The 25,745-nt window shown below is 44.0% G+C and overlaps 1 protein-coding gene across 2 annotated transcripts in view; it reads right to left on the bottom strand.

Annotated features, from left to right (window-relative positions):
- Positions 1-25,393, bottom strand: part of YIPF5 (Yip1 domain family member 5) — a 32,976-nt gene extending 7,583 nt beyond the window's left edge. Inside the window, exons 1-3 of one of the 2 annotated variants that reach the window (XM_077473067.1) lie at positions 25,245-25,393; positions 22,061-22,177; positions 1,906-2,072 (exon numbers count right to left, since the gene is read on the bottom strand). In XM_077473067.1, coding sequence (XP_077329193.1) covers positions 1,906-2,072; positions 22,061-22,167 — 274 coding nt within the window. In that variant the 5' untranslated portion in view covers positions 22,168-22,177; positions 25,245-25,393. Of the gene's footprint in view, positions 1-1,905; positions 2,073-22,060; positions 22,178-24,738; positions 24,761-25,244 lie in introns of those variants that run through there. The other variant, XM_077473068.1, reaches the window with a different exon arrangement.
- Positions 25,394-25,745: the final 352 nt, after the last annotated feature.

Below are 25,745 nucleotides of genomic sequence, written 5' to 3'. Positions count from 1 at the left end.
GGGTGGTAGTGACACAGCCTCGAATGATAGTGATATGGTGATATGTGATATGGTCCAGAAATACTAAAAGAATTGAGCTCTGTAATTTCAGAGCCATTGTATCTAATTTTTAGGTACTCATTAATGACGGGAATAGTACCACTGGATTGGCGCAGGGCGAACGTGGCTCCTATATTTAAAAAGGGATCAAAGTCTTTACCAAGTAATCATAGACCTGTTAGTTTAACTTCTATAGTCGGGAAGATACTGGAGCGTTTAATAAAAGACCACATAGACTAGTTCTTGCTGGAAAAAAAAAATATTTTAACCACTTCAGCCCCGGACCCTTTGGCTGGTCAAAGGCCAGAGAATTTTTTACAATTTGGCACTGCACCACTTTAACTGGTAATTGCATGCAATGTTGTACCCAAACAAAATTTGCATCTTTTTTTTTCTCCCACAAATAGAGCTTTTAAAGGAATTTGATTGAAATCCAATAAACTCAATTTTAGTCATTCATTTAGGCAAAAATGTATTCAGCCACATATCCATGGTAAAAAGAATGTCAATAAGCGTATAATTATTGGTTTGCGCAAAAGTTATAGCGTCTAAAAACTAGGGTACATTTTCTGGAATTTATGCAAATTTTAGTTTATGACTACCCATCTCATTTCTTGAGGTGCTAAAATTGCAGGGCAGTTTTGAATTTTTTCTTTTTTGCCCCAAGTGATTGCATAATAAAAAAAAAAAAAAAAAATTATATATATGTATGTGTGCAAAAATATATAACATGTCATGGTTATATGTGGAATTGCACCCCAAAATACATTTTGCTGCTTCTCCTGAGTATGGGGATAAATGTGTGGGACTTTTTGGAAGCCTAGCCGCGTACGGGATCCCGAAACACAAGCACCGCCTTCAGGATTTCTAAGGGCGTAAATCTTTAACTTCATTCCTCACTACCTATCACAGTTTTGAATGGCCAGATGGCACAACCCCCCCCCCCCACCAACCAAATTACCCCATTTTAGAAAGTAGACACCCCAAGCTATTTGCCGAGAGGCATGATCGGAATTTTGCAGCTCTCATTTGTTTTTGAAAATTAAGAAAAGAAAAAAAAATGTTTTCTTGTTTCAATACTTTCTGACAAAAAAGCGAGATCTGCAAAATACTCACCGTACCTCTCAGCAAATAGCTTAGGGTGTCTACTTTCCAAAATGGGGTCATGGGGGGAGGGGGGGTTTGTGCCATATGGGCATTCCATGGCCTCCGAAACTCTGATAGGCAGTAAGGAGTAAAATAATTTTACACCCTTAGAAAGCCTGAAGGCGGTGCTTGGTTCCGGGGTCTCGTATGCGGCTAGGCTCCCAAAAAAAAAATCTCACATGTGGTATCCCCATACTCAGGAGAAGCAACAGAATGTATTTCGGGGTGTCATTTCACATATGCACATGGCATGTTTGAGCAATATATCATTTAGTGGCATGGGGACATCCTCATGCAAAAGTTAGGAGCAAATCGCTCCTCCACCCCTGCTGCTCCCATGCGTCAGCATATATGCTCCTTTTTTTCTTTTTAACTGTGGTGGTGAAATCACCACCTACGTTGCTGGAGTCACAGCTTTATCTATCGTGGGAGCAAGCGCTGTTGCTGTCAAGATAAAAAAATCCACGCTGCAGCTGAATGCCATACCTGAAAACAAAAAATGGTTAACAATAAAATAACAGCATAGTATAGAAAAAAAAAAAAAAAAAAGACATACCTAAAATCATATTTTTTTTATTTGATTTATTTAATGTTTTTAAGGTTGAACTGGATGGACTTGTGTCTTTTTTTCGACCTGACTAACTATGTAACACGTACAGTATGTATGTTTGCTGACCGCACTGCAGCAATATACAGAATGTAATAACCAAAGGATTTTACCTTCTAGTAAAGGTGGTTCATCATCAAAAGAACTTCCATACACAGATTCTGTGGAAGTTGGAGTGTAGGTTTGTGTTGGCTGATAGATCTGTCCGATGTAGGGTTGCTGCTGATTCATCATATCTGGAGGCACGAAACCACCTTGTTGCCCATAGTCATAATATTGTCTGTACATAAAAAAGAAGTCAAATAAGCAAAAGTTATCCAAGTAACACTGTATCAAAATCGCATATTTTGCCTATAGATATAGAAATCTTTATTATAAAGATTCAGGAGCATAAAGATCCAAAACATACAGAAAACCTCCAAACCACTCCTTTTCATTTTTAATCTTGGCGATTAACCACTTGCCCAGGGGGAACGTTATAACCTCACGCCCAGACCTCGCATTGTAAATAAAGCCACGATCGCGGCTATAAGCACGGGATCTGAGAATTTTTTTCCCCCAATCTTATGCTTTACTTTACAGCCTGGAGGAGAGGCTTATTGACCCCGCTTCACTCCATAAAGATGACCTGTCACGATAGATTCTTATTACAAGGGATGTTTACATTCCTTGTAATAGGAACAAAAACATTTTTAATGTAAAAAAGTAGAAAATACTTTTTTTTTTTTTTTTTTAAACGTCCCTGTCCCCGATAGCTCGTGCCCAGAAGCGAACACACATGTAAGCCTTGCCCACATATGTAAACGCTGTTCAAACCACACATGTGAAGCACCGCTGTGTGCATTAGAGTGAGAGCAATAATTCTAGCCCTAGACCTCCTCTGTAACTCAAAACATGTAACCTGTAAAAAAAAAAATCAACGCGTCGTCTATGGAGATTTTTAAAGTACTAAAGTTTGGCGCCATTCCATGAGTGTGCACAATTTTAAAGCGTGACATGTTAGGTAGCCATTTACTCGGTGTAACATCTATGAAAAAACAATTGGGCCAACTTTACTGTTTTGTTATTTTTTAATTCACGAACCTGTTTTTTTCCAACAAAAAGGCGTTTGAAAAATTATTGTGCAAATACCATGCGAGATAAAAAGTTGCAATGACCGCCATTTTATTCCTTAGGGCAGTGATGGCGAACCTTGGCACTCCAGATGTTTTGGAACTACATTTCCCATGATGCTCATGCACTCTGCGGTGTAGCGGAGCATCATGGGAAATGTAGTTCCAAAACATCTGGGGTGCCAAGGTTCGCCATGACTGCCCTAGGGTGTCTGCTAAAAAAACATTTTTGGGGGTTTTGAGTAATTTTCTAGCAAAGAAATTTACGATTTTTACATGTAGGAGAGAATTGCCAGAATAGGCCCGGTATGGAAGTGGAAACTGTTCTGGCCATGTAAATACAAAGCAAAGTAAAAGCCCACTACAGACTTGCACAGCCTTGTTTATATCAAATATTGCAGGTTATATAGAGTTCAATCCAGTGAGCAGTTACAATCTAGGTCCTTTTCATATTTCCTCTCTCCTTTGACAGAGAAGTGATGGCACGGTTTCAGTCAAAGTAAGCCAAAAGACAGACTGCATTTGCTATGCTCTTACTTTAACCATTTCATGACTAAGCCTATTTTTTAAATTTGGTGTTTACAAGTTAAAATCCACATTTTTTGCTAGAAAATTACTTGGAACCCCCAAACATATACATATACATATACATACATATATATATATATATATATATATATATATATATATATATATATATATATATATATATATATATATATATATATATATTTTTTTTTTGCGGAGACTCTAGAGAATAAAAACAGCGATTGTTGCAATATTTTATGTCACACGGTATTTGTGCAGCGGTGTTTTAAACGCAACTTTTTGGGAAAAAGAGAGACTTTCAGGAATTTAAAATGAAACAGTAAAATTAGCCATAATGTGAAAGGCAACGTTACGCCGAGTAAATAGATACCAAACATGTAACACTTTATAATTTCACGCACTCGTGGAATGACGCCAAACTATGGTACCTAAAAATCTCAATAGGCGACGATTTAATTTTTTTTTCCCGGTTACCATGTTAGAATTACAGAGGAGGTCTAGTGCTAGAATTATTGCTCGCACTCTGATGATCGCGGCGATACCTCATGTGTGATTTGAACACAGTTTACATATGCGGGTGCGACTTCCGTATGCGTTTTCTTTGCTGTGTGAGCTCACGGCAACAGAGGGCACTTTAAACATTTTTTTTTCTTATTTATTTTAAAATTAATAAATAGTTTTTTTTTTAAAATAAAAAATTTTGATCACTTTTATTGCTGTCACAAGGAATGTAAAAATCCCTTGGGACAGTAATAGGTGGTGACAGGTACTCTTTATGGAGGGATCGGGGGTCTAAAAGACCACCAATCCCTCCTTTACACTTCAAAGTATTCCGGCGTTTCCGAATACTGTATATATTTTTAAATCCAGCACCATTGGCAGCCGAGTAAACGGGAAGTGACGTCATGACGTCGCTTCCCTGTTTACAATTAGGAGACCGGAATGAAGCCGCTTACGGCTTCAATCCAGTCCTTCCCTAGCCGCCAGAGGCATCGGATTGTTCATCGGTGCTCCCGATTGAACGGGAGCTCCGGTAAGAGTGGCGGGAGGGGGGGGGGGGTCCCCTCCTGCTCCTCCGGCATAACAGCCGAGCGGCTTATAGCTGCATCGGTTGTTATTGCTGGAAAGCTGATCGCAGGCTCTAAAAATCAGTACCGGGACGATGACTGCAGCTGCGGGCATCATCCCTGTATAACCCCCGGAAGCTGAGTACGCACATCTGCGTATCCTCGGCGGGAAGGGGTTAACCCACAATTCTTTTTTTTTTTTATTGTTTATTTATAAAGTTTTTTCCAAAAAAAAGAAAAAGGTACAATACAGTATAAAGAAAAAGCATTTCAACTTTCGATAATACAAAGCCATGTATATAGAAACGTACAAAATTGAGCGTACATACAGGTATGTTCATAAAGTAAGCATCTTCCAACCATGGATCATTCAAGTGCAATTAGCATACCATAGCATGTGATAAATGAAAGCGGAAGAGGATATATAGTTACGTATAACAACAATACAGGAAAAAAAAAAAAAAGGAAGAAAAAGATAGCAGGATACCACTTAATCAGACGTTTGCATCATGGGAATCAGGAGGTTTAAGGGTTAGCAGACTCAAGGGGGAACTCAGAGTCGTCCCATTTCTTCCATATTTTATAAAAAGAGGGTAGTGTATCTTCCGTTTTAGCAGTCAAGTGTTCCATCCTACGTATATCTGCCATTATGGAAAGAAAAAGATGGAATGTGGGGGGAGTGGTGGATAGCCAATGTCTAGGAATTGCTCTCTTAGCGGCCAGAAGGATAAAGGACATCAGGTTGCGCGAGGGTTTAGACAGTCTCGGAAAAGGAAGGCCTAGAAGGAAGTGCATGGGATTCAGAGGGATAGGTGACATTAGTACCTTTTGTAAAAGATCCTGAATTTTAGTCCAATAAGGGCTAATAAAGGGGCATTCCCAAAATATATGGAAATGAGAACCTACAGACTCGCCGCATCTCCAGCAAATATTGGAGATGGCTGGGTTGCGAGCATGCAGCAAGTCTGGGGTCCTGTACCAAAACATCAAGATCTTAATAGCGGTTTCCCTCTGCACTACACAACGTGACGTTTTGGATGTAGATTCCCATATTTTACCCCAGTCTAATAGAGAGATTGGTCGTTGCAGTATGCGGGACCATTTTTTCATGTAATTATGAGTGAGTTCCGTTAGAGGTGGGGTTTCCTGTAGGATTTTGTATATAGAGGAAATCTGTTTGGTTTCATAGGGGCCGTTGGCACACAGGGCCTCAAAATCAGTCGGTTTCTCCAAAGAAAGAGAGGGGGAGTTAGAGTGGAAGAAATGTTTAAACTGTAGGTATGAGTATAGAAGGGAGGCAGGCAAGTCATATTTTGTTTGCAGATCCGAGAAAGGTATAAGTTTACGTGTAGCCGGATGTACGAGATGTCGCAACTGAAAGATTCCCGCCTGCGTCCAGGGAAGCATCCTTGTATAAGACAGACCATCGGGTATATCCGGGTTAAAGAGTACATTTAGAAATGGGGGACATTTAGAGGATAGGGAAAACTGCTCCGCACATCTCTTCCAAATGGAAAGGGTGAAAAGCATTGGTGCTAGGCATAAGGATCGCAATTGAGGCATAAATTTAGCAGAGGAAGGCCATAACAAATAGCACGGGTGTACTGGAACAGTGACCCCCATCTCAATCTCAGCCCACCTGCTCGGAGCCTTTCTAGAGATCCAGGAAGTCAATACCCGGAGGTGAGAGGCGTAATAGTATTTAATGATATCTGGCGCCGCCAGTCCACCTCTGGACTTTAAAGAGTAGACTACGGAGCGTGCAATCCTATGGGATGCATTATTCCATATGAACTTGAGGCATTTTCTTTGGATAAGTTTCAATTGCGACATTGGGACTGGGATAGGAAGTGTTTCAAATAAATACAGTAATTTAGGAAGTATTGACATCTTAAGGACATTAATTCTACCGAGGAGAGAAATAGGAAGAGGGGACCACAGATTTAAGAGACGGGTTATTTCTGCAAACATGGGAGGAAAATTTGCTTGATAGAGGGAGTCGTACGAGGAAGTAAGATGAACTCCTAAGTACTTCAAGGAAGAAGGGCACCAACGATAGCTAAAGGAGCGTTGGAGGGTGTCAAGCAATGCTGGTGAAATGTTAATGGGTAGACCTTCTGTTTTTGACTGGTTGATTTTAAACCCTGAGAGAGAACCAAAGGTGGAGAGAATTGTCTGAAGGGAAGGCAAGGATGTGAGGGGATGGGTGAGTGTCAGTAAAATATCGTCAGCAAAAAGTGATAGTTTGTATTCTTGTTGTCGCAACGATACCCCCCGGATGTCTGGGTGAGTCCTGATGGCTGAAGCTAGAGGTTCTAAGCTTAGAATAAACAACAGGGGTGACAAAGGGCACCCCTGTCTAGTGCCATTGGTGAGGGGGAACCGCTGCGACAAGTATGAGGACAATTGAACCTGAGAGGAAGGTGTAGAGTATAGAGCTTGCAAGGCTTGTATAAAGGGTCCTGAGAATCCGTATCTGGAAAGGGCTGCAAACATAAACGGCCAACTTAGGCGGTCAAAAGCCTTTTGTGCATCTAGGCTTAGGACAATGGCGGATTGCTTGGTTTTAGTCAAAAGATCTATCAGGTCTATAGTCCGTCGTGTATTATCACCTGCATGTCGCGTTGGGACAAAGCCTACTTGGTCTCTGTGAATCAACCTCGGTAGTAGTGGGGAAAGTCTGTTGGCCAGTAGTTTAGTGAAGATCTTATAATCCGAATTTAATAACGCAATAGGGCGATAATTATCTGGGAGTGACGGATCTTTACCCGGTTTAGGAATGACGGTTATGTGTGCATGTAGGAACTGTGAATGTGGGACAGAACCTTTGAGCAAAGAGGAAAATAAAGTCTGCAAGTAGGGATTTAGAATTGGAGCAAAGATTTTGTAGTAAATATAAGGGAGTCCGTCCGGGCCCGGGGATTTGTGAGCCGGCAAGGCTTTAATCACCCCCGCTATCTCATCCACAGTAATAGGGGCGTTGAGCGTGGAGTTTTGTTCAGTGGACAGTTTGGGTAGGTCTATGGAGGACATAAAATCATCAAATTTTGTCTGGGAGAATTGGGAAGTAGAATCTGAACTTAAGCAGTTATAAAGTTTCTTGTAAAATTCACCAAATACCTGGGACATAGCCTTAGGGCAGTGGGTAGGAGTGCCGTCTGATCGCATCAAATGGTCAGGTATCGAAAGGAAGGGGCGTGATTTCAGTCTATTAACAAGCATTCTATGTGGCTTGTTTGCAAATTCATAGAACTTTTGCCTGGCCCATAGCATAGATTTGGAAATCCTGTTCATGTCAAAAGATTTGATGCGGTTCCGGAGAGAGGTAACTACTCTCAGTCGTTCCATCGTGGGGGAGTTGAGTAGGTGCATCTCTGCGATTTTCAGTTGAGCAAGGAGATCAGTTTTGAGTTTGATGGAGTCCCGCTTAAGGCGGGATCCCGCAGAGATGCATTCACCCCTGAAAAAAGCCTTATGGGCCTCCCACAAGGTGGAAACCTCTGCAACCGATCCATCATTTAGGTGGAAAAATTCAGATAGTTTTTGATGCAATTGGGTTTGGATTATTGGGTCTTTAATCAGAGATTCATTAAGACGCCAATGGCAGGTCTTGGGGGTGGAGGCTGTCAAGACAAAGTCAAGTTCAATGGGTGCATGATCCGACCAAGTAATGGGGTTGATCTCAGAAGAGACAATATATGGAAGGAGAGGGGCAGTTACAAAGAAGTGGTCCAATCTGGAATACATCTTGTGAGCAGGAGAGTAAAACGTATAGCTTGTCTGAGTAGGGTGTTTCACTCTCCATGTGTCAAAGAGGTTGTGCGATCTAGTTAGTTTACGGAATGAGGAGGAGAGCTTCTGGACCGCGGGCCGTGGGGTGTCTTGAAATAGGGCTCGTCTATCCTTAGTCGGGGACATGCACACATTGAAATCTCCCCCTATAATCATAAATGGTTGAGAAAACGATTGGAGTTTCTCCAAAACTTTTGTAATAAAACCAATCTGACCCACGTTTGGAGCATATATATTAGCTAAAATAAATTGAGTGTTCAGATGACTACAACTCAGGAGCACAAAACGACCGTGTGGATCCAGATAGGAAGAGAGGATGCGTAGCGGGCAAGAACGTTTAATGAGAATTGCCACACCAGCCTTCCCAGAGGGATCAGAGGCTAAATAGGCCAAAGGAAAATGCTTAGATGCGAATTTAAAGGATCCACCCGGTCTGAAGTGGGTCTCCTGGACCATGATCACCTCCGCATTGGAGGTCCTGAACTCCTTCAGAGCCTGCCATCTCTTGCTGATGGAATTCAGGCCCTTCACATTACAGGAGTATATTCTAAGAGCCATAGTAAATCAGACTCGTGTATAGCTAGCGTACCATAGTTTGTAAACCAACAGTAATATAACCTTAGTGCAACATGTACATTAACAAGTAAATATTCAAGTTGAAATGGTATCATAAAAGAAACATTGGTGACCAAAAAAGGGTCAGAAAACAGGCTTCCGTGAAGTGGGAATGAGAATCTATCAAAAAAAAGAGAAAAAAAGAAGAAGAAAAAAACAACGGAAAAAATAATTTGAAAACATTTTTGGAGACCCTGAAGAAAAAAAAACTTCAGGGAACCCAGGCAGCAGCCTGGGGTATTAGTAAGGGACATGGCAGACCATGCGAACCGACGGTAGATTCCCGTCTCTTCAAAGAAAAAAAAGTCAGCTCCGTTCAATGGATGGTTAGCAGTTAAACAAAAGGATTGTCAGCCATTGTAAGATTGGTAAGGTTGGGAAATGCTCAAGAGAGCCTTGAAGAGGGAGCCCCCTCAGGTAGGAAATCTGGCAGGATTAGCTCGTTGAGGAGTGGAGAAGGACTTCTGCGGCCGCCGACGTACGGGGGTCCATATCTTGGCTGGTGTCGTCAGAGGCTTGGGGTTTTGGATGGGAAGCTGTAAGTCCTCCTCAGGGATGGGTGGGAGACCTAGGTTACGAATGAAGGCTTCGCTTTCAGAAAGGTCACGTAGGGAGAATTGGGCGCCATCTTTAGATACAGAGAGACGAAATGGAAACCCCCAGCGGTAAGGCACTTGATGGTTTTGTAAGTGCGTGGTAACTGGGCGGAAGCTGCGTCTCTTCGCCAGGGTGATAGGGGAGAGGTCGCTGAAAATTTGAATCTTGGCTTGTTTAAAGTCAATGCGAGACTTGTTGCGAGTTGCGGTAGTGAGGGCTTCCTTACTCTCATAATAATGAAAACGGACAATGACGTCCCTGGGGTTAGAGCCGAGCGGAGGTTTAGGAGCCAGAGATCTGTGAGCCCGGTCAAGACGCCAATCGATATCTGGGATGTGGGGGGCCAAGGTGACAAATAGGCTTAGGAGGTATGGGCGGAGTTCTTTATCACTGATAGCCTCAGGTACTCCCCGGATTCTTAGGTTCTGACGCCTTTCTCTGTTCTCCAAGTCCTCTTGTAGGAGCTGGAGTTGGGAGGCCGTGTGCTTCATAGCGGCATTGTCTTCCTCCAGAGCGTGTACATATTGGGTCAACTCGTCGAATTTGTTCTCCAGGGTGTCTGTACGTTCTCCAAGTTGATCTATTTCCCCACGGAGTTCGTGTGCTATTTTACCCACCTCTCTAGTTATGTTATGGGTCAGGTCCTGGAGCAGTGATTGAAGCTTAAGGTCCAACACAGCTACTGTCACCATAGCTGATGTATCGGAAAGTTGTGTTGGGTGGGACCTGAGGTCCGTCTGAGGTGGTTGTTCGGCTGTGGGGAGGGAGTCGGTAGGGACTGGTGAAGACGACGCAGCATTCGGGGTTGGGGATTGTGACTTATACAGGAAGCGCTCCATGGTTTTGTTAGGTGATGGCGGGATAAATCCACGGTAAATTTCTTTCTGGAAACCAATCTTTCCCATAAGCAGCTCGGAAGTAGCTGACCAGCTGTGGTGTCGCTCCTGGATCTAAAGAAGCTGTGGACGCTGTACAGGAGCTGCAAATGTAGGGACGGGGACCGAAAGTCTACATGACTTCCATCCTACATGTCACGCCTGAGACCCCTCAGTACCAGAGACCCTGCGTGGGGCGATTCAGACCCGGAGGAGTTAGGAAGGGTCCTAAAGGCCTGTAGCCGGGTGGAGCAAGATGGCCGATGTATGTGGTTATGGGGAAAAAAAACCCTATCTGCACTGATACAGGGTAAGTTGCCAGCAGGATATCTTGAGACAGGCCAGTGTCTGGTGCTGTATAATCGGGATGGTCCAGGGGAGGCAAAGCAATGAGGCTGATAACTCGTGTCAGGGTGTAGCAAGATGGCTGCTTCCTACCTATGTCCTGGCTGACCGACGTAGTAGGCTTGGGAGCAGAATCCGCGGTCCCACCGACCACCTGGGAAGGGGTGCCCAGCTGTAGAGCAGTCCAGAAAGGAGATGCAGGTGTAGGGGAGCCGGTGGATCCAGAGAACAGCGGAGGAGTTGCTGCTGGGTGGGCCAAGATGGCCGCCGTTTCCCTCAAACAGGCCGGAGCTGCGGAATCCACTCCAGGCGGCCTGGCTCTAGGAGATCGCCGTGTACCCGAGCCTCAGCGGACCCCCGGCAGGCCGAAAAACAGCCACGAGAGAGCCCGGATGGCAGGAGGCAGCGGCATCCGTTCCGCGGGGTGTACCAAGATGGCCGCCGTATGCTCCGACTAGGCCGAAGCCGCGGACTCGCGCAGCAGCGGCCGCGGCGAGTGCGCGAACCGCGTCTCCGGTGCCCAGAGGTCCACAGATACCGAGGGATCCGCACCGAGGACCAGGTAAGGACAGAGGGACCCGAGAATCCACCACTTAGGCCCTCGGAATGCCGGAGCTCACAGCCAGAGCGTCCACTCAGCACAACGTCCGGCCACGCCCCCTAACCCACAATTCTGTAGAAATGATTTCGTTATGTTCTAAATATGTATTTGCAGGATAGATTTTGTATACAGAGTGTAAAAAAATAAAAATAACAGTTTGAAAAAGTATAAAAAAAACTTAACAAATGTATGGCAGTGAATCTGATATTTACCAAGCATCCACTGCAGGTGATTCTTCCAGATCCATGTGTTTTAACCACTTAAAGACCGAGCCTCTCTCTGAGCTTTGTCATTTACAAGTTAAAAACAGTTTTTTTTTGCTAGAAAATTACTTAGGATCCCCAAACATTATTACGTTTTTTTCTAACACCCCTAGAGAATAAAATGGCAGTCATTGCAATACTTTCTGTCACACCGTATTTGCACAGCGGCCTTACAAGCACACTTTTTTTTGGAAAAAGTACCAGTTACTTACCGGTAACTGTCTTTCTGGGAAATCTTCCAGGACGGCACACCTGAGAGATGAGAGGCTCCTCCCTACAGGAAACACAATCAATCGACAGCTGTTTTAAGTCCCCACCCTTCCCCTTGATCCTCAGTTTGTAGAGAAGTAACTCCTGAACCAGGTTCACAAGGGAAATCATTCCTCATAGGTACTCACCTTCTAGTGTTCTAGAATTTTCCCTCCTCCAACGGGCGGGAAGTAGGCCTGCCGTCCTGGAAGATTTCCCAGAAAGACAGTTACCGGTAAGTAACTGGTACTTTTCTCAAGTCATCTTCCAGGACGGCACACCTGAGAGGATAAACAAGTACCTCAGGCCTACCTTAGGGTGGGGCCACTGCAAAACCCTCTTGGCGAACCTTGGCTCTGCAGTGAGCTTTACCTCCACTCCATACGCTCATATGCTTGATGAAGGCATGTTAGCTGGATCATGCGGCTGATCTGCAGGTCTGCTCCACAGATGTTCCTGCCTTTTCCGCTTCAGATGCAGTATCTAGGTGAAATGGGCTCTTAAAAATGGAATCAGAAAACATGTTAAACTTGTAGGTTAGCAATGTTGCCTATCTCACACATCTAACAACCATGGCCTATTATGCCTGTAGGTGCTACTTAGAACCACTAAAAAGATAAATAAGAGACCTGTGTAAGACAAGGACACTACATTAATCAATAAGAGGGCCTGTCTTAACACTATCCTGTTGAGGGAAATAAAACTGCTTCCCTTTTATCTTTATGTCAGCAAAAGACTAAAGGGAAGCCTACTTAAGGGAAATAGATTAACAGAAGCTTGAACCCTGGGTTTAAGGCACGCCCAATCTATGTCCTTACTTACGCCTAAGAGCCTTCTTCAGGAGATTAAAGTCCCTAGCAGGAGTAGACTACCCATATTGCTATGTCTAGTTTTGCTAAAAGGGCAAAATGAAGGCCATGCACCGAGCCGAAACCTCTTCGATCGGGTATACATCTTTATACTTCATCCTCAGGCCCTAATACTCCTCTGAACAGAACTCTCCAAGTTCTTACTAAACAGGGCGATTCATTATCCCCTTCCTCCAGTGTCCCATAACCCTACAGGGCTTCAACCCTAGGAAATGGTTCTGGCATCCCTGAATGCAAGTGGTCAAGGTTTTCTGACATGTGACAGCTGCAGCCCGAACTCCTGGCCCCTCCATGGAAAAGAAGGCTGAAATACAAAAAGGTGATACATGCATTATTAATATCACAAATAAAATGATCATAGATTGTGGGCACGGCACAATAGATTTAGACAGAAAGGACACAAGCATAGACAACAATGTTGTGTGCCTGAGTGTGACTAGCTAAACCAATATATCAAATATGGGAAGAGACCCAAATCTGAACCTCAATGTAGACAAACAGTCCTCACAGTCTGGTTTTCTGATGTGCTGCCAAGACGTAAAAACATTAAGACTCAAGCAAACCCTAAATGCTGCGTATTTCTTTAGTGCAGCTAGCTAGGTCATAACTGATATATAAATACGGAAAGGACAGGAACCCCCTTTACTGTTGTGCTTTACCTATGTACAGCAAAACAAGGCTATAAAGACAGAAAGACCCAAACTTCTATGTTGTGTATTTCTGACAAACCACCACAGTTATAAGATTAATATGAACACCAACTCCCGTGTTGTGCATTTCTGCTATGCCACAGGGAAAAATATGGAACACAAGACAATCCTTTCTGTCATGCACTTCTGTAGTGTAGTTCAGATAGAACCAACACTGAGAAAGGACACAAGCAACCTGCAGCATTGTGTTTTTCTGAAACAGAAAGCACCAACAAGCTTCAATCTTGAGTATTTCTGCTGTGCAACAACATAAAAGCAGACACTGAGGAAAAAGACAGACAGCCTTTACAGCTGCAATCTTTCTGGTCTGCTGCAAAATAAAACAATAACGCCATGATGAGTATTCCTGCTGTGTAGCAAAACCTCAATCAGAAGGGACAGATAAGTTTAGGGTTCCCACACCCGTGCGACCCAACCTGCGACTTGGGACTGCAAGACGCATGAGAAGTCATATACTATGGCTTCCAATGGGTACCATTTGTGTCTGTGCGACACCAGCAGTCCCTGATTCCTGGATCCACAGACCTCAAGATTACACAGGTCGCAGGGAAAAAAACAAATAGCAATTTTCAGGTCGAACAAGTAAGGGGTCCCCAATGCTGTGACTCCCTGGAGGATTGCAGCCAACAAACCCCTGCTGTGTATCCCTAAGATGCAGAAAGGTAGATCCATGAGAAACACTGCTTAACCTGATATACAAACGATAAGGCAGTAAATATAGGACATACAGGACACAAACATTCAATCTTTGTGTATGTCTGATGTGTAGTAATATACCAATACTGAGCAGAGAGGCCACCATCCTCAATGTGTCTCTCAGCTGAGCAGCAAAAACAAAATCAGAAAAAAACAAGCAATCTTCACTGCTGTGTCCTTTCTGATATGCAGCCAATAAGGCAGTATATGCAAGACATAAACAGACAGACAACCTTCAATCTTGTATATGTCTGATGTGCAACAATATAACAATTCTGAATAGAGATAGCACATCCATATTGAAGCGATTTGGCCTTGCGACTCAACATGTCAAATCGCATGGCTAAAATCAGCACAACACCACTTTGTGGTGCTACACGGATTACCAAAGGCAGTATATGTACTACACCTGGCAGGGGTTCAATTTGTATTTCTACTATGTAGCCCAACAAATTCGAACCATCAATTTTCACTGCTGCCTTTCTGATAAGGCAGTAATACAGGACACAAAACCTCACAGACCTTAATGCTGTATAAATCTGATGTGCAACAATAAAACACTATGAATAGAGATAGCACATCCATATTGAAATGATTTGTCATGCGACTCAACATGTCAAATCGCATGTTTAAACTCGGCAGCCATTGCTGTTAATAGCACTGTCTGAATCAGCACAGCGCCACGCAAATCAGGACCATCAGACTTCACTGCTGCCTTTCTGATAAGTAACCAACAAGGCAGTAAAACAGGACACAAAGCCCCACAGACAGACCTCAATCTTGTGTATGTCTGATGTGCAGCAATATAACCATTATGAGCAGAGATGTCACCAGACTCAATGATGTGCATTTCTGCTGTGCAACACAAAACCAGAAAGTACAGACCACCTTCACTGTTGTATTTTTCTGATCTGTAGCCAAACAAAGCAGTACCTTTAGTATATAAAGGACAGCAAACAAGCTTCAGTGCAGTGCATTTCTGATGTACAGCAATATAGTCCTTATTAAGCAGAGATGTCACAAATCTCAATGTGTATTTCTGCTGTGCCACAAAAACATCCCAGCAAGCACAAACCTTCACTACTGAGGTCTACTGGTGTGCAGCCAATGAGGAGTCATGGTCTATCCCTTTATGAAATAACCAACAGGCAATTTATTTCATAGGCATAGCCTGGGCTGTAGATACTAAACCTTCACCACCAGAGAAGGAACAGATCCTAAAATGGTTGGACACCCTACTATTAGTAGTAGTTGTTGTCATACCTTACCTCCATAGACTGAGCAAACGCTAGCCAGCACATATCCAGGTGGTGCTGATTAGCAACTAAAGTCTCAATGAGCCCAGCCCTAGAGACCAATTTAAGACAGCCTCTAGAAGAGGTGGTTACCAGTTTAGCCTGGGAGGTAAATAGCTATTTGCAGGCTTCAAACAATCAATTATGTAGCTCTTGCATAGGTTTGCACAGAAAATCCTCAATTAAAAGGATGTAGGGAGCGATCTATGGTGAATCGCCTTTAGATCTGCCACTGAGTGGATTGTAGCCCAAACCAATAAAAAAAAAAGTTTCTTCTTACCTCCTACACTATAATATAAACACAGTGTAAAGGTGGAGTGGGAGGTTGGAGCTTATGAAAGTTAACTATAGCAGGCAACCCCCAAAAGGAGGATCTGTGACAAGGGAACCCCTACTGTGCCACACAGTAGCTTGGTCTCTGCCCATCCTTGAATGTTAGGTCAGCTTTCAAACATTGTGAAGCAACTTCAGATTCCTAGCAGCTGGGCTAATAGGGCCGGTAACCTAGTGCACCTGCTGACCAGGGGAGCTTCTGAATCCACCAACCACTGCCCAATTAATAACCTGTTCAGTGGTATACCTGGCCTGTAAGTAACTTTGTATCTACCAGGTCCCCTCTGTACGCTATATTCATCCCTACTAAATGTACCACAACTGGGCATGTAGGGAGAGGCTGGCAACCTACTGCTGCGATAACCACAGTGTCTCTGCTGTAAGAGGGAGCTGTGGCTGGTGGTTTTAGCAGTGGCGTCTGCGCTATTTGTATCCCGACCCCAAGTTCTGCACTGCACCAGTCAGTATATACACGGGGAAGGGGGAGCAATGGCCTACCTACCTCTTTCTCATCTGAGGTGGTTTAGGCACACTCGTTCCTCTGCACCACCTGTCCACCATACAGCTTCTCTGATGTAAGAGGGGCTGCAGCTGGTGTTTTTAGCAGAAGCTTAAGGGCTATTTGAATCCAGACCCCAGGTGAGATCTCAAATGCCCAGGAACCCTCTGGCTGGAATTGGGGATTTTGCAGCTAAATTCCCACGGCAAAAGGAAAGTAAAGTACTCACCGTTGTCGTCTTCCTCTTTTTGCCACAGCCAGCGGGCTTGCTTTTCCATCCTTATGGTCCACACGCAAGGAGGATAGCTGCCAAAGTGCTCCCCCCCCACCAACTGCTGTCCCCATAGGGAGGTGCCAGGTTAGGCTGTGTCCTGCACTGTACCAGTCAGTCTATATACATGGGGGGGGGGGGGGGGCAATGCCTTCCATTCCTCATTCCCATCTTCATATCTGAGGTGGTTAAGGCAGACATCCACCGTAGTAAACTGGTGCCTCCTCGCTCTAGAGAAAGGAGGATGTGGGCGCCTGCTCCTACTGACTCTCAGCCTTCCCTCCTGGGTAAGAACGCCGCTGCCATTTTCCCGAAGTTTGAAAATGACGCGGGTGCTTGTTGCCACGCCCTCTCCGGCAGCCCACGCGAGCTACCGGGGACCCAGGAGTCGGGGACAAGATCCCCCTGGAAAGAACCGAGGGCCAGCACCCCCGTCTGAACAGCCACCTGTACAGGTAAGGAGGGGGAGACAGGATAATGGCCCCTGAAGTTCTGGGTACACCACTGTACCCAGGGTCCTTCAGCTCTCAGGGGGGCTCTTCCAATTTCTGCTGCCCGCCCTGAGGAAAAGATAGGGGAACCCCCCAGGAAGGACAAGAATATCCTACCAGACCCAGAGGCTTCCCAGGCTTGTGGTCCGGCTCCCAGGGGGAGACCACCAGCCCCAGGCTTCGGGTCATTTGGAAAAAAAAAACAAACAGTTTCGCTGTGTAGGGAGAAACACAATCAAAAACTGAGGATCAAGGGGAAGGGTGGGGACTTAAAACAGCTGTCGATTGATTGTGTTTCCTGTAGGGAGGAGCCTCTCATCTCTCAGGTGTGCCGTCCTGGAAGATGACTTGAGAAAATACACTTTTTTGAATTAAAAATAAGACAACAGTAAAGTTAGCCCAAATTTTTTATACCATGAAAGATAATGTTACGCTGATTAATTCGATACCCAACATGTCACGCTTCAAAATTGTACCCGCTCGTGGAATGGCGACAAACTTTTACCCTTAAAAATCTCCATAGGTGAGGTTTAAAAAAAAATTCTACACGTTGCATGTTTTAAGTTACAGATGAGGTCTAGGGCTAGAATTACCGCTCTCACTCTACCGATCGCGGCGATACCTCACATGTAGTTGAGCACAGTTTTCATATGCTGGCGCTAGTCACGTATGTGTTTGCTTCTGCACAGGATGAGGCTTGTTTAACTTTTATTTTTTATTTATTTTTTTTTTTTTTTGTGTCACTTTTATTCCTATTTCAAGGAATGTAAACATCCCTTGTAATAGAAAAAGCACCACAGGACCTCTTAAAAATTAGATATGGGGGTCAAAAAGACCTCAGATCTCATATTTTACATTAAAATGCGATAATAAAAAATAAATTAAATACATTTTGTAATTTAAAGTGGTTCTAAACCCTTACAACCACTTTGACCTACAGGTAAGCCTAGATTAAGGCTTACCTGTAGGTCCAAGAAATATCTCCTAAACCTACACGGAGATATAACCTACATCGGCGCGCATAATGGTGATATGCCCCGAGTGGCGGCTCCCGTGCGCACGCGCGGGAGTAATGTCATTGCGGCTCCGTCGAATGACAGCGCCGGAGCAGCGAGACCCACCAAGAAGATGGAGGCTCCGTACACAAGGGGACAGCGGTGACTTCGCTGGCTCCTGTGTCAGGTAAGTGACACATAATGGACTACTATGCGATGCATAGTAGTCCATTATGCTTTACCTTTGAAGGGAATCAAACAGAAAGTAAACCCATTACTTCCGCTTTAAAAAAAAAAAATGACAAAAATAAATAAAAAAATGGCCCTTTAAAAGCTATGGGCAGAAGTGACGCTTTGATGTCGCTTCCGCCTGATACAAAGACGGGTGGGGGACATCTTCCCCTCAGTCGTTTCCATACCCAGGCAGGGGACAGACGCGCTTGCCTCCGTCGCTGCCAATGGCGCTGGCAAGCAGCGGAGGTCACCGGATTGCAGCGGGGGGGGGGGGCCCTCTCCCGCTGCCGATAAAATTGATCTTGTGGCGAATCCGCCGTAGAGACCACTTTTCTCTTGAAGCAGACCGCCCGCTGAAGAGAATACCAGGGTTAAGGCAGCTAGCTGCTGCCATAACAACAATATTCTCCTTCAAAGTCATCACATAAAACGAAGGTGGGTGGCCCAGAAGCGGTTAAATGACAGTGACTCACCACCAGTAAGGTGTTCTTCACACGGGTGAACGCCTGATTCCAACGGCAAGAATCAGCAGCCATTGCTGTCAAGTGAGTACCTGCGGTTAGGGACAGATGTCCGAGCCTGGACTCATCAGACATATGCACAGGAACGTTGCCTTCAGCCTGTCATTACTTTGTACAGTTTGAGCAGCCATCAGTATTCCCATGTACCTGTCATGCCAGCTGCAAGAATCTGCCGATTCTTGCAGCTGAAATGCAGTGTATGCATGTAAACGCCCCTGTGAAGGAGGCTTTAAAGCGGAGGTCCACCCTAAAGTGGACCTTCCGCTCATCGGAACCCTCCCCCCCTCCGGCGGCCACAATTGGCACCTTTCAGGGGGGAGGGGGGTGCAGATACCTGTACAGTACAGGTATCTGCACCCACTTCCAGGATAGCTCTCTGTGGAAAGGGGCGTAGATTACGCCCCTTTCCGAAAGTCCCCCGCTGCCTGCTGGGAAACACACAGATCCCAGAGGCAGCGGGTCCATCCTTATTGCGCAGCGCGACTCGCGCATGCGCAGTAGGGAACCGGGAAATGAAGCCGAAAGGCTCCACTTCCTGATTCCCATACCCAAGATGGTGGCGGCAGCACCCGAGAGACGATCGAGAGATCGGCTTCGGGTGCCGACAACGCGGGCGCGCTGGACAGGTAAAGTATGAATTAAGCTGTGGCGCTAAAACCTTTTCTAACAGATATCCTGGTGTCAAAAAGGTGTGTAGAGATCTAATCAGTGTAATAAATAGATGGCCCTGTTTATTGCCCCGGAAAATAATATAAATAAATACTGTGAATTGATGTGAAATGTGTGGTCTCCTGAGGACCACCTTATAGGTGGTACCTACCAAATATTATATATATACTTCTTATAAATGCGTGTTGTGTAGAAAGGACAATTTTTCCTGTTGGCATGCAACTCAAAAAGTACACATGTGTTATAACCAAAGAATAGTGAAAATATTTCATAAAAATGTAAATAAATAAACCATATATGCTAAGTGAGAGAGATCATATGCAAACCACAAGCCACTATATTAGTGGTCTGTAAACTGTGCTCTATATTATGAGTCCCAAGAGTGACAGTCCAAGAACAGCAAAAACAAAAAGAATTCTTTCAATGCCCAAACAAACTTTTTCAAATCGCATCACACAGTTGCTCGAAAAAACGCATAAAGTCTCTTCAAGTAAAAAGGGTAGACCAAAGTGACTAGTGCAGAAAGGTTAGGAACAATCTTCTCCGGTGCGCCACTCAGTGTCAGAGAAATAATTGCGCTCACCAGACAGAGAACCCTGAAAGGGTTAGCCGAGCAGTCACAGTATAAGCCACTGTGCACTTCTGTTTCCTCCCTCATGCACTTGCTAAACGGACTATTTGCGGAAGTAAAAGAGCGAACATTCCCCCAGCACAGCAGGAGCAGAGCCCAAGGAAAGCTGCACAGTGGCTTATACTGTGACTGCTCGGCTAACCCTTTCAGGGTTCTCTGTCTGGTGAGCGCAATTATTTCTCTGACACTGAGTGGCGCACCGGAGAAGATTGTTCCTAACCTTTCTGCACTAGTCACTTTGGTCTACCCTTTTTACTTGAAGAGACTTTATGCGTTTTTTCGAGCAACTGTGTGATGCGATTTGAAAAAGTTTGTTTGGGCATTGAAAGAATTCTTTTTGTTTTTGCTGTTCTTGGACTGTCACTCTTGGGACTCATAATATAGACTCATAATATAGAGCACAGTTTACAGACCACTAATATAGTGGCTTGTGGTTTGCATATGATCTCTCTCACTTAGCATATATGGTTTATTTATTTACATTTTTATGAAATATTTTCACTATTCTTTGGTTATAACACATGTGTACTTTTTGAGTTGCATGCCAACAGGAAAAATTGTCCTTTCTACACAACACGCATTTATAAGAAGTATATATATAATATTTGGTAGGTACCACCTATAAGGTGGTCCTCAGGAGACCACACATTTCACATCAATTCACAGTATTTATTTATATTATTTTCCGGGGCAATAAACAGGGCCATCTATTTATTACACTGATTAGATCTCTACACACCTTTTTGACACCAGGATATCTGTTAGAAAGGTTTTAGCGCCACAGCTTAATTCATACTTTATCTCTGACCTACTCCTTTATTTTAAGGGGTAGATTCTAAGCACAGGCAGCTTCAACCTCTCGAGTTTACTTTTTATCTTATTTTTATTTTCACCTGTTTTTCTTTCAGTTTTGCAGTGTATAGGCATTATATCTGTCCATAGCGCAATCTTATTTACCTATTTGCGCTGGACAGGTAAGTGTCACTATTTTAAAAGTCAGCAGCTGCAGTATTTGTAGCTGCTGGCTTTAAAAAAAAAAAAAAAAAAAAACGCGGACTCCCGCTTTAATATTTGGTGAAAATCACACTCACTGCTTCTTTATAATTATAACATTTACAGTTTTTATTTACTACACAGGAAAGGTCTGTCAGATGTTTTTTCTTTGTAAGCTTTAAAGAGGAAGCAAACCCTGGTGGGTTTTACTTCCTCTTTATTACCCTTCAAAAGCAAAATGGGCTACTATGCACCATTATGTGTCACTTAACTGACACAGGAGCCAGCGACGTTACCGCTGTCCCCTCTTCCACAAAGCGTCCATCTTCCTTCCAGGCATCGCGGGAGCCGCTGCTAACGGCGTGATTGCCGTTAGCATGGGCACGCTCAGTGCACCTGCACGCGCCGTAGACAGCGGCGCCTATCTGTGTAGATTTAGGAGATATTTCTTGTGCCTACAGGTAACCTGTAGGTCAAAGTGGTCTGTAAGGGTTTACAACCACTTTAAGTCACATATGCCAATATTGCCGGTATATAGGTTGCAGACTATGGGGATCAAGCAACCAATTTTCCATTTCTGTTTCAAACATAGTCCCTTGAATGCACCCTACGTCCGGTCCTAAAACCTGTCATGTGCAATGTGATTGGGAAAATTTCCCAAATCAAACAAGATAGGATGAGCAAAACAGTGGAAATGTTGCTAACGCCATTAATGGAAATCTACAGAACAAGTCTCATTATAAAATGAACATAGATCTCAACAAAGTGCTACATGCACTTTGTCCTCTGGGGAAAGCTAGTGTGATTGTCAGCATGATTGCTTTTTGTTTTGGTGACAACAGTCATCAAAAAAAGTATAGCGGGTGAATCTCCCCTTAAAGGACCGAGTCAACAAAAAGAACACATCCATCTGGTTAAATGCAATATAGAAAGATTTTCTTTTGAGTGCAACCCATACCAAAGATTAAAAAAAAGCAAAAAAAAAAAAAGTCTTACTTGTTATGTTGTCCTCCGCTAGGATTGTAATTGAATCCCTGAGCTTGATCATCAATGCTATAGCTGGTTTGGTAGAAATCTTGATTGAAGTTTTCAAAATTAGACATTGTAGCAGCTCTAAAAAAAAATTAAATAGATCACACAGAAATATAACAAAAGTACCTTAATGACACGATAACCCGGCCCATGGGTAGAACAGCGACAGCATATCTGCAAAGCCCACACCCCGGAATCCACCTATTGTGATTTTACCAGCACTACATTGCTGCTTATTTCTCCACCATAGTCACATGAGAGAGCTTGCACCCCGCAACTGACAGAAAGGAGAAGCTCACATGCTTTTGTATACCTGGAAGTTCTGGGAAGTTTCTCTGGCTGCAGAGGAATAGCGAGCACTGGTAAAATGAGCATAAGAAAGACTGTAGGCCCCTTTTCAGAGATGCTGCCCTTTACTTTGCAGTAGTGGGGTTCTGAGGGTATGACAACATGTAAAGTAAATTAGTGCAGAAGCAGAATGTATGAAAACGGTATTACTGGGGGGTGGGGGCGTGTGGAGGGGCATAATAATATATATATATATATATATATATATATATATATATATTAACATATTAAAGTTGAGTTCCAGTCTTTTTTCAGTTTATTAAAAAGTAATCAGCTACAAAAACTGTAGCTGCTGACTTTTCATAAACAAACTCACCTGTCCCATGATCCAGCAATGCGGCCACATGAAGCCTCGCTCCTCTGCGGCACCGTCATTGCAACTCTGTGGCTTCAAGCCAGGTGTGCAATGTGCTCTCCTAGTGGCCAGGCAATCTTTCGGGACCTGTGTCATGTCCCAGAAGAATGCAGAGAGGGAGGGGACCCCTAGAGGGTGAGGAGTCGCTGTCTAGGCAGCCAGAAGGAGGAAGTATGTCTGGAAGTACCTGTCAAAACCAAGTACCTCCCTCCCCACCCCACCCCACCCAAAAAAAAAAAAAAAAAATGTGTCAAGTAAGGGGGTGAGGGGTGCTTAACCGCCCCACGCCCACCCACCGTTATATGACATGACAGATTTTGAGCAGGGATATCTGAATGATGCCCGTAGCTACAGAAATCATTCAGATATTGCCGTTTTCAGCCAGCGATTCCCTACACCATAAGAATGCTCATAGTGGCTGTTCCGCCGTTTGAACGTTCTTAGGGGAGGCGAGAGGGGATGCCCCCCACCCTCTGCCGCCATTCCGGTGCTTCTACCGACTCAGCACTAGGATCGGTGAGTCGGACACAGGATCCACCGGCCCCAGATGTTGATCATAGGGATAGCCGGCGGACAAGATGGTCGCTGGAGCCTCTATGACCGGAGGCCAGGCGCGATGTTATGACATCCCACCCGGCCTCTGCATTTATAAAAATAAAAAAAAAAGCTGGGAAGCCGTGATCGTTTATTTTTTTTATTTCAAGCTACCCAGCCTAGTGGTGAAATGTGGGGTCTTATTGACCCCATATCTCACTATAAAGAGGACCTGTCATGTCATATTCCTATTACAAGGGATGTTTACATTCCTTGTAATAAGAATAAAAGTGATCAAAAAAAATGTTTTTTCAAAAAAGTGTCCACATATGAAAACGGTGTTCAAACCACACATGTGAGGTATCGACACAAACATTACAGCGAGAGCAATAATTTTGTCCCTAGACCTCCTCTGTAACTCAAAACATGTAACCTGTAAACAAAAAAAAAAAAAAAAAATTCAAGCGTCGCCTATGGGGATTTTGAAGTACCGAACTTTGGAGTGTGTGCAATTTTGAAGTGTGACATGTTAGGTATCTATTTACTCGGCGTAACTTCATTTTTCACAAAAACATTGGGCTAACTTTACTGTTTTTTTGTTTTTGTTTTTTTTAAAGCACAAAACTCTTTCTTTGCCAAAAAAAATGTGTTTGAAAAATTGCTGCACAAATATCGTGCAAGATAAAAAGTTGCAACAAACCACATTGTATTCTCTAGGGTCTTTGCTAAAAAAATAAAAAAAAAAATAAAAAAAAAAACAACATATATAATGTTAGGGGGTTCTATGTAATTTTCTAGAAAAAATAAAATAAAAAAGACGATGATTTTTACATGTAGGAGAGAAATGTCAGAATTGGCCTGGGTGGCAAGTGGTTAAAGCGGAGGTCCACCCTATTAAAAAAAACAAAATAAACACACTCCTTAAAATACATCAAAAAAAATTTGAAAAAAATTATGGCTGTTGCTAGGCAGATCATCCTAATCTGCCACTTCCTATTCCGCAGTTCTTTTCCTCCCTCGCGTTGTCTCCTGGGACACGTTTGTGTCCCAGTGGACAGGCATCCATTCACAAAGCACAGCGTGACTTGTGCATGCGCAGTAGGAAACGGGCAGTGAAGCCGCAAGGTTCCACTGCCCGTTTCCCTTCATTAGGATGGCAGCATCGGCACCCGATTCGGTGGACGGATCAGCCTGGGGGGGGGGGGGCGACTTTGCAGGCTCGCTAGACAGGTAAGTGCCCTTATTAAAAGTCAGCAGCTACAGTGTTTGTAGTTGCTGACTTAAAAAAAAAAAAACGCCCGGACCGCCGCTTTAAAGTGGAAGTTGCACTTTTGGGTGTAACTCTGCTTTCATTTTAAAGATGTGATCAGACTAATTGCACACAGAGCACTAGTTGTTATCTTACCTCTACCTTTGGGCAGCTAGATCAGGAGACGGTCCAGACATTCCACTGCACACAGGAGAGATGAGCAGAACCTTCTCCAGTCTGCAGTGACAAGGCTTTGCACACAGTGACCGAGCAGCAGCCCCGCACTGAAAGGAAGGGGGTGACACCTGGGTCTGCTGTGTTCCCCTATCACATCCAAGATGGTGGCACCCAGCAGCTCTCTCTAAGCTCTTTCTACTATGGAGATATTCCCACACATGCTAAAGCGAATTACAATTGAACGCTACATTATTATTAACACTAAATAAAACGATGATCTAGGAGTAGGGTCTCCTCTTCTTCTTCTTCTTCAGTAAACATGGTAACACCTTCAGAACAGCATACAAGTGACAAGGAAGTGACTACGGCTGTGCAATAAAAAAAAAAAAAGGATTCTATCCTCAGAAGTCGAGGGTGACAGAACAAGCAGACACCCAACACAACAGCAGCTGGCAGCCTCCACCAGCACAGACGCACCAACTTACCGAACCGCTATCAAGCCAACACACTTCCACAGCTACGTGTCAAACCAAAGCCCAGCTCCGATCACTTCCGGATCACGGGGAGCACACAATGCCGCGCATGCGCAGCTCTACCGACCCTCTGCGCCATTCATTAGTCCCGGTGTAAAGACATAGTCGGCGACCCGTCGAAGTTTGCTACGGAAGTGACGTTCCGTCGCCGCCATCTTGCTACACCCCACACTCGTCCACAGTAAGGATCCACTAACAAGGGAAAGCGGACATGTTGTTACATCCACCGGAGTTTTGCATTTTGTAAACTGCGTTTCTATGGTGAAATACAGGACGTAGAACTCCATCTGGCTGCTTAGATGTTGAATTTTAAAAGCAGCGAACTTCTGTCAGAGTATCAAACCTGTGAGATCAGCAGGGCTGCTTCTGCTTTTAAAATTAAACATCTAACTAGTCAGACAGAGTTCTAAGTCCCGTATTTCACTATATAAACTCACTTTGCTGTTATAAATA

Source organism: Lithobates pipiens, unplaced genomic scaffold, assembly GCF_037356315.1.
Source record: "Lithobates pipiens isolate NorthernLeopardFrog02 unplaced genomic scaffold, aLitPip1_a1.2 Scaffold_8, whole genome shotgun sequence".
In the NCBI taxonomy this organism is placed as follows: domain Eukaryota; kingdom Metazoa; phylum Chordata; class Amphibia; order Anura; family Ranidae; genus Lithobates; species Lithobates pipiens.
Note: the sequence above shows the minus strand (reverse complement) of the source record. Positions and strands in the feature narration are given on the sequence as shown.